At 34.9% G+C, this 17,515-nt stretch overlaps 1 protein-coding gene across 1 annotated transcript in view; it reads right to left on the bottom strand.

Moving 5' to 3' along the window:
• ADGRA1 (adhesion G protein-coupled receptor A1) overlaps nucleotides 1-17,515 on the bottom strand; it is a 280,413-nt gene that overhangs the window by 145,307 nt on the left and 117,591 nt on the right. The window contains exon 7 of the mRNA XM_061459064.1: nucleotides 8,338-8,551. Coding sequence (XP_061315048.1) covers nucleotides 8,338-8,551 — 214 coding nt within the window. The remainder of the gene's footprint in view (nucleotides 1-8,337; nucleotides 8,552-17,515) is intronic.

Here is a 17,515-nt window from a genome sequence, read left to right as displayed (position 1 = left end):
TGATTTGCTTTCCACAAGAAATGTTTTAAAAGATTGACTGGAACTTCTGTAAGATGGAAAGAACCAACTGCTCTTCTGGAGACAAAAACTAATTACTCAAACACAGATTACACTTAGTTTTCCTCATATTCTTCTACCAACAGATAAAATAGTGAATGCTCTCCTACAGTTTGGTCAGAAGGCCTGCATAACCTGCATCCAACCCACACCACCCTAAATTATTAATACTAACATAAAATCTAAAAAATGTGTATGGGTCTCCAGAGTACACTGCTGCTTGGAATACAGACTTTCACAGGGGATATAAGGTTAAAACATGGAAAATGAAGACAGAATGTGTAAATCTAGGCACTTTAACTGGACTTAAATTGCTAGTCTGATCTCTCTGACAACATTACTTATTTATCCATGAAAGAAACAGCTTTAGAAGGTTGATGGCATTTAAAGAAAGTTTGTGGCCAGGCAACTGTAAGAGAAAACTAAGATTAAAGTCAGTACTCATTTTATGCTAGATGTCTAGCAAATATTTTCAGATTTATCATACACTTGGGAAATTCAATGCACATGATTTTCTGTTTCTTCTGATTGAATAGAAAAGCAAAGCATAATTTACCATTTAACGCCATCTGTAGCTACCCAAGAAACATAATTTGCTGCTTCTACTATAATTTACCTACGTTGCTCACATCAGTATCCAACAACCCCAACAATAGTTGGACTTCAGAGATGGCAATGGAAAGGACCTAATTTTAATGACAATTTATTGACAGAAAAAAAAAATACAAAAACCCCAACCTACAACCTACTTCCAAAATTGGAGAAAAGACCCGTATGTCAATTAGTAAACCTCCTCGTGTTATTTCCTTTGTATGGCTCAAGTTACTTCAACTGCAATGCAGATGTTCAAAAATATTGTCTAATATTACCAATTTGTTATGTAAACATTTGCCCAATAGCTAGATACATTTTCTGTAGGTGGATGTGAAAGAACGTGTGACCTACATCTTTATGCCATCTGTTTGTTAAAATTGAGAAAACAAGTACTAATCTAAGAGTGACTCTACCAAATGATCTTCAGAAATGGAGTCAGAAATCTAAATAACTCTACAACATGCCACAACATGTCTGGCTTGTATGATCCTTTTCTTTCTCATTGAGCTTGTCAGGTAGAGACAGACTACCAGCTACTGTGCTGCAATGAAGGGTGTGCATAAAGATGCTTGCATTTATCTTCATACTCCCACAGTCCTAGAGTCAACACATGCTAGTCTAGCTAGCCAAGAATGTAAAGTCGGGAGGGAAAGAAAAGGTATTAACAGCTCGAGAGCACTCAAAGCTTTCTCTTGCTGTCTTCAGACAGCTGGCAGGTCTGTGATGGCACAGTTCTCTAAAGCTGTGAGGAGAGCAGATTTGGGCCAGAGCTTATTCACAGAGCTTATTCAAAGTACTTTATGAACCTTTTGTCTATCATTGAGCTGCATTGTCAGTTGGTGAAAAGTTTAGGGATGCTCAAATATGTTTATTGTTATTAATCTTGTTATACCAGCAAACAGCTTGACTGCAGGATGAATACAGCTGCAGTCTTCTGGGGAAATAGTGCTACACTGCTGTATGCCTTTCATCTGCCCTTAAGTAGTCTGTATGCTGCAAAGTTATATCCAGAGGAAGCTTTATTTCATTAGCATAACTCTTGTGATCTGTACACTATCAGAGGTTCTTAGACAAAAATAACATCATGACAATCAGTCCAATAGCCAAAATTACATAAAAAGCCTTTAAAGTAAAATATTTCCAAGGTGATTCAGAAGTGCTAACCTACTTAAGACAATTCTTGATTATTTGATTAGGTGCCACTTGGACCAGCAAAAAGAAAAGGAAAAAAAGGAAACAAACAAACAAAGCCACAACCTGCCCCCCCCCCCGCAATAAACCCAAACCGCATAAACCCCACCAAACTACATAAAGCCCAAAACAAAACTACTACATTAATTTTACAATTTCAAATTATTTGTCAGATTCAGAATACTTTGACAGAATTTCCCTATTCTCTATTCAGAATCTAAATGCAGAAATTAAATATTTAATGTATGCTTTATGGGATAAAGTAATTGTGTATTAGGTCTAGAATACTGACCTGTTTTATTTGCTGACCTGTAAGAAATTTGGGAAGATCTAAAAAGTAGGTAGGACATAGCAGATTCCTACATAAGAACTCCAGGAACAATCTTTATTTCTCTAGTATATGGTGTATTTCTAACAGTGTAAACTTTTTTTTGTGATGGCCAGGGGTTATCCAATCAAAATATCATAAACAGTTAAAAAGAGGGCTCTTGCATCCTGTAGGGAGAAAGAAGGGAAGGGGCTTGGACCTTTTTCATTGAGTTCCAGACTGCTAATGGAGCAGCTTTTTGTTAGATTATAAGGAATATGCCCTGCAATATGTTCTCTATGTTGAATAGATTGAAATACATGAAAAGTAAAAATTAATTCAGTTATTTTTTTTAATATTTCTAACATGTTTTGCTTTAAAGAAATGGTTTGCTTCACCAGTATCTAGGGTGAGTGACCTGGTAGCAGTACTTCAGAGTCATAATTGCTCTGATAATCACAGTTGATGCACAGGATTACAAACTACTGCCAGGACTGAGTGAAATGTAAAACTGTACCTCACATTCATGTTGACAGGAAAGGTAATTTAAAAAAAGCCAGGCCTGAGATGTTCATTCCAAACTGCTGCTGCAGTGCAGCATTTCCTCAGCTGCATAGCTGCAGTGGTTTGAAGAGTCATGATAAAATCATTCTGGCCCTAGAAAGTCAAGGCAAAACCCCACAGCAGGGGGGAAAGTAGAAATTTTTGTTGTTAATACTGAACTTAACATTTTATTTCAGTGGTGTGCCTGGATGGACCCATACATAGCTGCAGGAAATAAACAGAGGTGGAAGTGAGAGGTCAAAATTTAGTGCAATGCATCTTCATAATCTGTTCTCAACATCAAAATAATGATAATGCTCTTCAAGAGGGATTCCATAATTTTCTTCATACCATTCTGACTTAACTATTTCTCTATGGCTTTTTTCATTCTATCAGCCAAAACCACTTGCATGTATTTGTCTGTGAAAATACCTATTTCCCAAACACGTTTCAATAAACAGTTACTCAAGCCTGCAGTTTATATGGCAAAGCACAGTTCTTACATAGTGGCCTATTCCTTTAATGATAGATGGTATCATGGTTGCTGCTTTTGTTTTTCATTGTACTAGTACATATTGTTACAACTGTATTATGAATTATTCCCCAAACTGACTAATAATAAAGCTGTCATTGAGTTTTATTCAGATAATTGAAAGATTTTTAGAGAAAAGGCCGAAATTTAATTAATCTTCCAGATTAATTCACAGGAACATTCTCTTAATTTCAAATAGTTAAACCCTTCGCCTGTGTATTTCATAATATTCTGAAAGAATTTGAAATATTAACTTCCTGTCTGATATATGAGAATGTTGCTGGTAAAGGTGCATCTGTCACTATTCTTCGATGCCTCCAGAGCCTGAAGTAAACTGTATACCATTGACTACAGGGTTTAAAGTAATCTTGAAACATTGATTTACAATTTAAATGGTTATTTTGCTTCGTTTCTTTCCTGACTGCTTGACAACTAAGGGTCAGAGTCAATTAGGTGAACCAACAAAATATCAGCACTAAACAATTTCTGCTGATTTCCCTGGGCTTTTCAGCATGACCCTCAGCTGCTCATCTTCAAATGCACATGACAGCAGAACACAAAATGATTATAAAATATCTGCATTTCTGGATCAGTTTCTAACATTTACTTTTGTTAACCTTGTGCAGAATGAACATCCAATATTTTGCATGATTTGGCATATATATGAATCTCCAATTTTTTATCTAACTAGCAACACATTCTTCAGTGCTATTCCATTTTCGGACTGTTCTGAAGCTAGTATCAGCCCAAACCACTACTGCTTGCTTCATATCTTTTCCAGATGTATTCTTGCCACAAACTGTTAGGGAAGTTCAGAGGTCATTTGGATCCTTTCCACAAAAAACAGGCATAGAGTTTCTGTCTTTCTCACAGAAATTCCGTAAGTGTTTTGTTCTTTCTCATAATGAATGCTTGCCTGGACCTCAAATTTGTCATGACACTACCTGTCTACTCCTGGAATCGATTTTCTTTCTATAATCATAGAAACAATACTTGTTCTTTTAGTGAAACTGTCTCAGCCAGATTCCAAACTCTTAACTAATAGCTACTGTGATCATCTCAAACACTTAAAAATTACTAAGTGGACTCAAAACCCCCTTTAGATTACAAAAATGATGACCAAAATTTTTTAATCCACAACACATTTTAATTCTTTTTTTTCCTCATTTTTTCTCTATTACAGTACAAGTAGATCATTATTTGAAACTCTTCCTTGCTGTCAGACATTTCTTTTGCAGACGGAAAGTTTGGACATTTTCAAATAATCATATACCTCTAAACGCATCTGTCAGAAATCAATATACACATTTTATGTATAAATGTTAAAATCAGTTTTCTTACTATTTCCCCTATCCTTGCTACACCTAATGGATCAGCTGTAGTTTCATTTTCTGTTACCTCAAATGCTACTATTTCCTTCATTATTTACTTATGACCATCCCATATTGGTACTGACAGCTGTCAAAATGTAAAGCCCTAGATGCTTTTAAAACCTCAAGCTTTTTAAGCTGCTTTTTTTTCAATTTAAATTTATTTAAGAGAAAAACACTGTGGGGGATCCCAGTTGAGACCTAATAGTTTGTCTTTCCAGACTATCTACACAACAAGTATTACATCTGAAAAACACTTCTGATACTAGAACCTGCTATCCTAGGTTTAGTTGGGAGCATGTTAGTTTCTCCAGTTGTAGCACTCCTTTTTATGGGTTCTTAACTTTATGCACTGTTTAATGTTTTCAGGAGTACTTCTGAACTGTAATGGTCCCAGAGCAGCCATTAAAGCTGTCAGAAGCATAAGCACTGTTGAACACTACAAAAGTATTCACAGAATAGAACTAAAAAGACTAAAACCGTGATTTTAGTATATACAGTAAATAAGAAAATTCCTCAAAATTAAAGCCTCTCTACTACTGTGAAGTTGTTTGGTTTATAAAACTAAAATATTTTTCCTTTTTAAATTTAATATTATAATATGATTCTATAATTCTATAACTGTCCTGCTAGCCTCTCACTCCAAACGCTGAAAGGGAACAGTGGGGAAGTTGGGAAAGACGCTGGGCTGCAGAGAAACATACATAATCCGCCTTCTAGGTGGTTTCAGGGATATGGACTGTTTCATTGACACTTACAGTGATAATCTAATATTCCACGCTTAAAAAATTAGGCTGTCTTCATGGAAACACAAGTAACAATTTAGCTAGATCCATTCACAGATGATAGGAAATTGCTTCCACATCACACATTTTCATGTATGACTATGACATTTATACACAGGCATAATGACAGAAAATTCAACATGAGTAAAATAAAATATTATTATCATTGGCAAGAAATGGTAAATGTGAGCTAGCAGCAGAATTGAAAACACCTTCTCAAGCTTTCCTATAAGGGAATACTCTTTGCCAAGAAAAATGTCACAGGCCGGAATTCAGTTCAGAACTTTAGTTTAATTATTGTAACAAAAACATTTATTTTAGCTTCTTCTGCTTTATCATAAGAGACAAAAAAATACACATTTGGATATTTTATCCTTTTACTGTGCCAGTTAATAAAACAGAAGGGTTTAGTATGATGTTTGTGTTGTAAATCCATGTCCAGAAATATCTGGAACTACCCAATAAAATAACCATCTAAAAATGTTTGAATAAGCAGCTTTTGGAACAGGACTACACCTCTTTGTTCAAAACTAGCTTCAGCAATCTTTAAATTGCTAAGCAGGACAAGCCAAACCTTATCCTTTAGTGCAATCACAGAAAAACACAGACGGTGGACATCTGCTGTAAAGAGTAGGCAAAATATGACACTGTAAGTGAATTACCTTTATTTTTACTCCAAATCCTACCCTTAACACATGATAACCTCAGGAAGACACTTTCTGATGTTTCAAGGGGTCTTGTACACCTGTGATTTATCCTTAAGAGCTATCACAAGCTAGTGTGTTATAGTATGTAACAAGCATATTATTACATACTACTGTAACATGTAATAAGTATGCTATTGGGTATTATTTTAACATGTAATAATGATGCAAACTGAGTTCCAGTATATATTGTTATAATGATGGGATTAAAATTAAGAAATGCTGAAGAAAGTTTTTACAATCAGAACTTGCCCAATATTTTCTCATTTGCAACATGAAGATACAATAAGCTCCATAATTTACACTAAAAAAAAATCACTGACTTCAAAACAGTATTGTTTTTAAAAGCTAGTTTCAAAAGTATATATGCCTCATGCCTTTAGTAAGTTAATTTTGATCAGCCCCTTGATCAAAGCAGAGACATGACTGCCTGAATATTTTTGACTGGATAAGGACTATACTGTATGTTCTAAGGCAGTATCGATGCCCTACTTTAAAATAAAGTAAAACACAGCTCAAATTAATGAGCAATTAAAATGTCATACACTTTTAAATCAGTGTCTATGAAGATTTTAATTAAAAAATATTTTGTCTCATTTTGACAGTCTGTATCATGTAACTTGGAAAAGTCAAAGTATTTTTCCGGTCTATAACTGCAAATATGATGATGTATTTAGAGAACATTCTTTCTGAACACCCAGTCCCACTGTATGCTGCAACATAAACATCAAGGTCACCTATCAAATGGCACAGAAAACAAGGTAAGTAGCAGATCAACCATCCTTATTAAAATATTGCTATGGTAGACAATGATTCTTATTTAACAGTATGGCAAAATATAAGCAATATAAGGTAAAATTCAGTCTAACTACTTCTAAACCTGCTTTTTTAAAAGAATAATTATTTTGAAAATCTTAACATTTTTCAACAATTTCAGTTAATTACTCTACAAATTGCTTATGTAGTGCAAAATTAATTCGGCTGAAACATATAAGGTGATTAACAGCATGTCTTTAAATTTTGATGTCATGGAAATAAGAAGAACATTTAATTTAAGTTACTTGGCAGTTATATAATAGCTCATGCACTTGGCATTACCATACTAATTGGCCTAACAGTCTTCTTCATTATTCGCTATAGCCATACACATTGGTATTAGAAGAAAGCCAGCACCTGTGAGAATAGGTCAGGTCTACGCCTCTAGATCTACAGGACTTCAAAAAGGGTCGAATAATCAGAGAGTACACAAAATTAATAAAGCAAAATGACCTCAGTGGAGAGGAATCACTTTGACTCCCTTCATAACTTTCATTTGATAGTTCAAGAAGCATTTTAGGTCAATTATATTAATAGAAACTGGTTGAGTGAAAAGATGATAATGATGATCCAGAGCTAATTAGCATAGCTATTTTCACTCTATCTTCCACAAAGAGAAAGGCAGAACATAGACGGATAATCAGACTTTTTTTTTTTGATCAATCATCAATTTTTTAGATGGAAATTGGCAGAGGACAAAAGGACATATGCACCGGCTTAGTAGCATTTAGTGACATGCCAATAATCTATGATGAAAACCAAAAGTAAACACAGAAATTTATAATAATTTATTAAGATTTAAAAGGGAAAACTGAATTAAAAGTGGAATAATATATTCACTGCCAAATATTAGCTGTTCCTTTTTTACAGAAGCCTATTCTACTTCATTCTTACATTTTTCATGTCAGGAAAGGTTTCTGTAGATCTCTGTATCAAACACACAGAGACACAGATGCTAAAAGTCACAGAAAGGTGAGAAATATTTTAGTAGGAAACAAATTTGGGATGACATAACTAAAGAAGACAGGTTGCAGTATATTGGAACCTGCAAAAAATAATCTAAGCCTTTTAAATTGATAGTTCTTCACAGGAAGATCAAATTCAAACATTTAGGTGGTGTCATGAAGGAGTAGTTTTCCTGTAAGTCACTCTCATGTTACTGAAGTTATTCTAAATTCAGTTTAATCTCATGGTTTACTGTGTAAGAAACTGGTTTGATCTGTTTCAAACTCATGGTTGATCAAATCTCGATACCTAGACACACGCTATACGATTTTGTAGCTATGAAAAATCTCTACCTCTGTGTGTTCAGACTGAAGCATGCAACTGAATTGCTCCAAAAAACAATTCCCGATGCATGTTTTAATAAGGCTTATTGTAAGTGCTGAATCTGTTCAGCTCGCCTGTAAGTCTGACTATTACAAGGGGTATACATTACCGTGTAATTAAGCAGCAGTCATGAATGATGCTGTCCTCCACATATATGCCTCTCTCTTCATGTGTTTCAATCAGTTGACCAGCATGGTACCAATGTACTTGGGTGGTATTGTCAACATATGTTGCAGTGCACTGAAATGGCAAGCGGTCTCCATGAAAAACCACTTGTCTTTGTGATGGGATCAGCTCAAAGAGAGGAAGTTCTAGAGGCCCAGCTATAGGGGGAAAAAAAAAATAATTAAAAACTGGAAAAACATCACAATGAATTCCTCTCTTACAAATATTGTAAAGTGAACTAATTGTATACAATTCCAGTTTCCTAGATCTTCACATTAAAGCACTAATATAAAAGATATGCCCACAAACTACCCATTTAAACCTGATCATGTTGCAAGTTCTAAGGATCACATTTCTTTCATTGGTGTGAGCTAAGACAAGAGAAGATTATGGGAATATCTACAGAAAGTGGTAGAGGTCAGAAGGGATCTTTTGAGATGCTCCAGCCCAGTCTCCTAATCAATACAGTATGCATGTACAGAGGTAGAGTACATTTTACGATCTTTTTTAATTAAATTCCTGTCTTTCTGCAATAATGAGAATATTGCATATACTAAGAAAAATATTATAAAAAAAAAGACTCTATAATCACATACCCAAACACCTAAACACAATTAAAAAATAAATGGCATTGTAAACTTAGAAGGCATATGCACTTTTTGCCCTCTTAAAAGTCTGCTCGTTTCATAGATTTGACAGTGATTGAAGGCTATGTCCTTCAATCCTACAGTTTCTGTAGAGACTGAATCTCTAGACAGTACTTGTTTTCTTTCAGTTTTATATCTAGATTTCAAAACTACCTTAACACATATTCTGTAAAAAATTTTCTATACATTATGAGATTGATGCTATTTCTTTTAAGCCAGTAGGAGAACATTGAAAAGGAGCATTTTAGGAAAAGAAATTTAAATAGAGGCTCTGAATCTAAAGAAAGATCATCTTCTATGGGATAATAATGGAACAAAGGAAAATCTTATTTTCTTTTTCTGATATAGTTTTCTTAGGCAGGAAAAGAAAATCAATGCCTCTGATGCTTTGTTATCATTACACAAAATTCTAATGGTAATGAAACTACTAAAGATTTACATATGTGATTTATGAACATGCTACCATGAACATCCTGCAGAAAAGTTCCTAAAATACAACACTTCACCTCATCCTGCAATGCCGAAACAATTGCCTGAGCCTGAATCACTTCAGAACTTCACTACTGCAATCTCATCTTAGACAAAACGCCTAAGGTCTTGCACTTTGGAAATCATTCTACCTACATGAGGATAGACAATTTAAGCTAGATCTTCTTCTCTCTTATTTTTCTTCTGTTTACATTTAAAGGTCTCTCATCATTGATATCTATCCAGCCTACAGGGTTGTCAGTTGAAAGGTCACCCTTCTACATTAGCACCACTAGTAACTATCTCAAACATCTATTTTTCTGACAAGTACTTCAACATTTTATTTTTTTTTCCATTTCACTGCTCACCATCTTTTCTTCTTTAAACTTTCTCCTCAAAATCCTCCATTGCCTGTACTAAATACAGATGAACTTAACCATGCCTAGCCAGACTGCAACCCATAATCACTGGCTCTACAACAGATAACCAATAGTGTCTGTTCCTCTCCTTACTCAGCATCCCACCCTAACACACTTCTGTCTTGCAGATACTATCTTTGGAACACTTTAATTGTGAGAAGCTGCATTTATAAACCTAACTTTGGGCCCAAAGGGGAATTTAAATATTTAATGTTGTATCCATCACCTGCTTTGAATAAACAGTGAGAGAAGGACCACTTCTGCCTTTTAAAAGAGTAAGAATGCTGGCCAGCATAATACACAGGATTTTTGCAGGAGTGAATGTGTGATACTTCTGTCCTGGAGAATCATATGAAGGATTAAGGGGCTAGCTACTATCTACTGAAATGTAATCTGCTGTGACTATAACAAACAGGCTTCAGAAACCCATCCTTACTTGTTTATCCAACCTGTACTTACCTTCCAATTGCACCTATTATTTTTGAACACTAAAAATTCCTTGAAACATACCTAGTATTTTTATATGATCCTTGGCTTCTAACTAGAATAAGAGAAAGTAAACCAGATTAATACCTCATTCATAATAGCCACAGGCTTGGTCTCAGTCATTTACATTAAAAGCTTTTACTGGAAGATGGAGAGAACCTCTCCCTCTAAAAGGATGAAACCTTTGTGTTGCATTTCAAAGTCAATTAAGGAATATAAATAAAAGCTATGGTATGGAAGTTAACTACACATTAATGGAATGATTACAAATATGGAGTCCAGAAAAATTCAATATAGCATCACAAGTACAACAGCAATATATACTACTCAGAGAAATAAAACATTTCTCATGAATACATTAATTTTAACTGAGGTTATTGTACACTGTCAAATGTTTTTGCTCATGCAGTGAGTGACACATTGTGTCATGAGGCTATGAAGTAGCTAGAGCATAGCATCAATATTTCTTAAGTCAAGCTAAATAACTTGCCTGGCATATGGATGTAGTCTAATATTATCACTTTGAATTTATCTCTGCCTTTATAGGTATCTCTAAGGTTCTCCTGTTATCACTTCTCTTGATCAGCCTTGGGAATCACCAAACTCAGAAATGGAGTGGGAATGAAGTGTCCTGTACAGATTTTGGCAATTAATGATCAGAAGTAAATGAAACCCTTTTTTATTGCAGCATATCAAAAAAGAGAAAATGATCCCTTGATTGACACCAGTCCTATCGACAATCTCCTCATCTTCTTTTTATTTACAACAAAGATGCAAAGGGAATGAAACATACCCTTGGTATCCTTTGGCTAGGATATCCTTCTAACCAGATGAACTCTTTGAGAATGTACTGATAAGGGCTGGCAAAGTGACAAATAACGTTGCAAACTCATTTTCAAAGTGAAATTAGTAAAATTTCTATAGATTATGACATTTGCAAACCATGGAAGGTACACTTCAGTAGCTCTGCAAAACAGTTGCTTTTAATCTCTGTGATGTCTACAAAAAAATGATTACCAGAGCTAATCTTTTGTTGTTTTCCAGGGATAATCATGATTTAAATGGCTGATGTTCTGTAACTATTACTTACACAAAAGTTCCAGTTCACTTCCTTGACACAGCTCACAGATATAAGGATTAATTGCATCAATGAGTTTCGAGATTAGGTCCAATACACTTTATCCTGAACGGTTATAAAATGGTCGTAGAGTTCCATCAGCATCAGCTGGAAATACTTATTTTAAATCCATAATTCAACAACCCTTCAGGTTCAGAAAAAAAAATGAATTTACTAATGCCGTACACTTTGAGAATAAAGAAGTAAGAAATTCTGAAAGTATGATTTTGGCATTGATTTGACAGCACTGGAAATATAACAGCTCTGGCAAGCATATCCCCCTACACAATCGAAATTTTCTCTTTGATTATGTGATTACTGAAGACTAAACGGTGATTACTAAACTGTGATTAATAACTGTATGACATCTGTAATGCTCATGTGTTTGTATGTATATGGTAGATACAACAGCCTTATATGATTAAAAATAATTTGCAGCTTACTACTAAGTCCCAGGAGATAAGGGTCTAACTTAGGGGGATTTTATTCATTTAATTTATACACACATGAAAAATATTCCAAGATTCTCCTTCCAAGACAATCCACTCTGCTGCCCTTAAATTTGCAGCCAGCCTCACCATCTCCAAATGAGAGGTATGACTCTCCTGTAAGCGTTTAGATCAAGGGCTGATGGAGTGTTTCACAGTCTTTACCTGTCTTGTCTCTCTAGTCAGCACTAAACCATGATTGCGGCAGAGCACCACAGGAACCACTGATTGCAGCACAAATCTAAAGGTCTAACCCGTCATTACAGTAATTACATCTGTTTCTTTATTTTTCCCTTCTTTGCAGAAAAGGGTTTGGTTGACTGAAAGCCAGATTCTTTCTGCAATCCAGTCTTGTATTTCAGATTAGCTCTAGACTAGAATACTGAGAACATATGGAGGAGGAATCAGGTTACAGAAATACCACTGAATTAGAATATCACTTAAGAGTCCTTCTCACTCTTCCCTGTACATTTTTACACATGCAGTACCCCCAAGATGTATATAAATTTGAAAAAGAAAATAGAAATGATTTTCATCACCATTAGCTAAAAGAGAAGAACAGCAAGGTTCACTGAAGCTCTAAAGAAATGTTCCAATGAGTATGTCCTTAATATCTATAAACCTATTTATCTCACACATATAGACAAATTAATAATTTGTCTTTTCCTTACAATTCAGTTCTTGAGACTTTAAAAATAGTTCAATTTTCCATCTAATTTTGGCCTTCCTTCTTTTTTTACTGTTTTACAAGGTGAAAAGAAGAATGTGAAGGAAATACTGCTGTCACTGCACATATATAGCATATAAATGATTGTAAAAGACACCACATAAAATGCATTTCTACTTGTATTCCAGTTGCATTTTAAATACAGTATTATCATATTTAGAATGCATGCACTTCCAATGAATGGATAGTACTGTTTTTTGGGTGAATGATCAAAAGCAAATTGGTAAGCACAAAAGCTGGCCAATGCAATTGATTTGTCTAAACACCACAGAAAGTCATCTAGTCACTGGCCAACACAAGGCAGCACAAGGTACTGGAGGCATGATCAGAGAAAAACAAAACTATGTCCAACTACCAGCCACATTTGTTGCATTTTCTGTGGCTTAATTTATAACGTGGGCAGCACAATTCTCTACAGTTAAATGGCTACTTAGTGCACAACCCAGGGCACTATGTTAGAGCATTCTGCTGTTCAGTTCACAACAAATACAATTTTCTGCTGTACATGTTCTGGCCCTCATTGACTGTCTTTGTCTGATATTGGCAGCTTTTAGAGTCAGAAATAAAAAAATTCACAGCTTTCTCCAGGTTCCCCACATATCAGTCCAATATTACAGTACTCAGTGCAGTATTACAGTGCTCGTGTCTCAGGATACACATTGACTGCTCCCTTTTGATAGAAAATTCAGTTTGCTACAGTGCACTACAAGGTTTTGGGACAGAAAAAAAGCCAGAGGTTGGCATTTTGCTTCTTGTTAATCACTTGATTTATTGTAATGCCAAGGGGCTTTTCATTTAAACGGAGTGTGCCTACAGAGGCGGCACATCCTGCTGACAAAAGTGTGAGTTAGAGCTCTAATATTTGTATACAATCTCAGTGGGAAAGAAATGTGCATGGAAAGCACAGTGGGGGAAACTTGGAAGTGAGGACAAAGTAAAGGAACTGGTCCAATAAAAAGGACAGATGATAACGAGGAAAAACAAATTGAAAAACATTAGTTAAAAATTTGAATTGCTGACAGAGCAAATTATGTTTGTTGATATTTACTGAATGCAACTTAAGAGAGTGATATGAATTGCCAGTTCTGCCAAGAAAGGCACAAGAACACCAACGCCAATTTCTGTATTGTAAAATGTGCTGACAATAACGAAAGGTTTGGTGTAGAAAGTTGCAGACACTGCCATATGCCAAGGAAATCAAGAATGACTACAGAACTGGAGCCAAGCTTTAGTTTTAATAAAATCTTTGCCTGGCTCCAATTTTAACATAATATCAAGAAAATACAGATGCCAACATGCATTAAATACATCTAAATGAGACAAGTCTTTTGGATTTGAGACAAGAAAGCTTTGTATCATATTCATTTACCGTTTGATGCAGAAGAAGTGGAGCTTCCATTTGTGTAACAGCATCCTACTTCCACCAACTTCATAATACTGGCAGGACAAGGCATATTCCACATCATTTTATAATTTCCTTTCACCCTTGTACATTCTTTTTAGACAGAAACAAAAAGTAGATGCTCTTTTTTTTTTTTTTTTGGTTTTTGCAGCATCTCATAATTACAGGTTTATGCTTATTTTGTAATGCTAAGTGCTACACTAAAATGGCAACTAATTACCAAAGAGCAAGTCACTTTAGCAAATCCAAGTCACACAGGTACCAATCAGAACTCAGAAAGTGAATCACAAGTCCAGCCACGACAAAGTCATTTAACTGTTTTTCTCTACTGGAGTTCCACCATATTTATAAGCCCCTACGAAAATAAATTATCATTTTTGCACTGGGTCTAGGTACTGATGCTTCTGGTGCCCATTACAAACATTTCAAGTAAGGGAACAGCAGAAAAACATTTTCTTAACTACTAATGACAGCAGTGATTTACTTAGTAGAAAAGCAGAGGTAGAGAAATACAGGGGTAGCAGGTTTCACTTAATAGCATTTAATATAACCCCAAATATCATAACATTACTTTGTAAAATGGTAACAGCTACTTGAAAAAAATCTGCAATAGAAAATTCAAGGTTTCAGTCCAGTTAATCAATTAATCAAAAACATTACTTGTGTGCAAGCAAAATAGAGCCCAAATCTTGCACTGGAATATCTAGTAGAATTTAAAAGAATGGGCAAAGAGTTTTTTCATCACTGATTTCTGTCTTATCAAATAAAACTGCTGCCAGTTTCAATTTCTGATTTTCAAATTGTCCCAGAAGTCTACTTTAGAACCTAGGGAGCATTAGATTATTTGCCATATCCTGAAACTTGAAGACCATGACATATTGGCAGCTATGGTATTGGAAGGCTCATCAACACAAATTCCTTCACTGGCAAGACTTGGAAGCTGTTGCTAGAAAGCTAATTTTGATTACTCAAATTATCCTTATGGCAAGCAAGCTGGCAGGCTCATGGCTATGCACATTCATTACAGCTTGCAGTTAATAGAAGTGGCTGAGCAGTTGCAAGGTAAATAACATAGCTCTACAAAATATATTGACTTACTTTCTCTAACTGGGAAGTGCAGTGGTAGCACTCATTTTCCAAACCTTAGGAACAACTAGCCACCTTCTTTTTATTTTCAGCTCATTCTTACACCTTTAGACCCTGGAAACATGGCAGCAGAAGGTCCCAAGAGTGGCAGTGACTGCCCCTAATTGCCCAGATAGAGTCCAGCAGGCTGCATGAGGACTCATCTATTTTGCAAGAATGCCAAACAAAAAAGAAACATAAAAGGCATAAAAGATCCTGACCAAGCGACAGTTCTGCTGAAGTAAGAACTTCCTCCACTCATTGTATGGTATTTTTCCATTCCAAAGTCCTCTCAGCCCAGGTAACATTGTCAGAAACTACAAGCAATTTTTACACATATTTAAAGAAAGTGCTGCACGATGAGGCATGCTATAAAAATGTGAAATATCACTATAGTATACTACACTTAATTAAAACAGAGAATGTTGGGATGGAGGTTTCATAGGGAATTTTCCCATGAGAACAATAAAGATTAATTACAACAAACTGTAGTTAAGTGCTGTTAAGTGGACTATATTGACATAGGCTTGGTAAAGAAGCTTATATAATTTTATCTAGAAATTGACAGCATAAAATTAACCATAGCCTTTTAATGTACATGTTACCACATGTACCTTCTGGGATACTACACTGGCCTTAGTCACAGCTGGCTGTCTTACCATTGCTTTGCTCATGAGCTTTTGGAGACAGCCAATCAAGTCTCCCAAGGGCAGAAGTTTTGAAGATCAAAGAGGCTTCATTTCACTGATATTCTCCTCACTACATCTCAGGTAAATTTTCTTTTAGTTATTTTACACACTTTTTGGAACAAGTGGGCAAAGACAATGTAAAAAATAGGACACAGCTGTACGTTAAAAACTTCTGATGTAGTTTAAGACTAAGCTATGGTCACAAAAACAAATGTGGTACAGCTCCAGCATCTAAATCAGTGAGATTTCAAGGATGAAAAGTTCTGTTGAACAATATTTTCATGTGTGAGCAGAGTTAGAATAAAATACATAGTAGTAAAACTCCATCATGTACATTTCTTGAACGACCATTTTAATACTTATTTCACATTTATAAGTTTCAAATGTTATTAACTTTGTCCCAAAAACTTGCAGCAGTCTTCTAAATTACAACTAAAGAAATTAGGCCAACATTTAATGTTAAATATGGGGCAACATATTCCTTTCTTTCCGCCAGTTTGAGAACAATCATATTAGAATAAGAAATCTAGAATTCAGAGCCAAAATGTTAAAGTATTGGTGGTTTGGCCACTTAGCTCTGACAAAAAATGAATCTACTACCTCTGTCTCTGGAGGATCAAAAATGTGCGGTTATATTATTTATCTACAGACCTTCTGTTATTATGAATATTTTCTTATTTAAAAAAAAAATCCTGAATTGCTAACACTGCGAAAATAAAAAATAATTGCAAGAAGATTTAACTATAAATAACTGTATCACTATCCATATCTTGCAAAACCTAATCCAGTGAAAGGTTACTAATGTGAATATTCCTATTTCAATATAATTAAACTTATATGATTAGGCACTCCCTGCAGAATTGCAGCTGAAGTCTTGATCCTGAATATTCCTGAAGACAATGATGCTCCGCATGAATGCAGCAGGCTATCTGTAGGCTGCCAAGAAACTGCAGGACTGGAATCTAAATCTGGATATTTAATCCATCATTCTTTGTTACTGAGATTTTAAGTTTAGTCAGTTACTGCATACTGAAAAACCCTCAAAGTTCAATATTTATAGTGTGTTAATGTACTAAGAATGACTTGTAAATGAAGAAAAAAATGGTTGAAACAATAATCTCAAAACCATCCCTAAATTTAAGGAAATAATGGATGAGACCTTTTGTGCCCACTGAGAGAAAAAAAATGAAGAAAAAATGTTCCTTGTTAACTTTGAGTGAATATTTGTTACTGCAACATACTTCATGTAGGAAACTTTTAAGAACAATCTATGTGTACATACATACAATTGTTTTAAGACTCAAAGGGCAATGTAGGTAATTAATTTTTGTCACTGTATGAAAAAAGCAACTTCAAATCTTATTTCTCACTCAATATCCCTAGCATAAAATATTTGACAGCATTCTTAAAAGTTGATGCAGAATGAGGCTGAATGCATTCAGCTGATTTCAGGCTCAAATTTAAATATTGAAAAACACTCTTTCAAAGATAAAATTACCCAATATCAATCTATTTTTTTCTACATTTACCATTTTAAAAGTACATATCTCTTTC

The sequence above is a fragment of the Pezoporus flaviventris genome, unplaced genomic scaffold (assembly GCF_033815535.1).
Source record: "Pezoporus flaviventris isolate CSIRO_AGI_PZ_B2104156 unplaced genomic scaffold, CSIRO_AGI_Pfla_v1 ptg000029l, whole genome shotgun sequence".
Taxonomy (NCBI): domain Eukaryota; kingdom Metazoa; phylum Chordata; class Aves; order Psittaciformes; family Psittacidae; genus Pezoporus; species Pezoporus flaviventris.
This window is presented reverse-complemented; position numbering and strand designations above follow the sequence as displayed.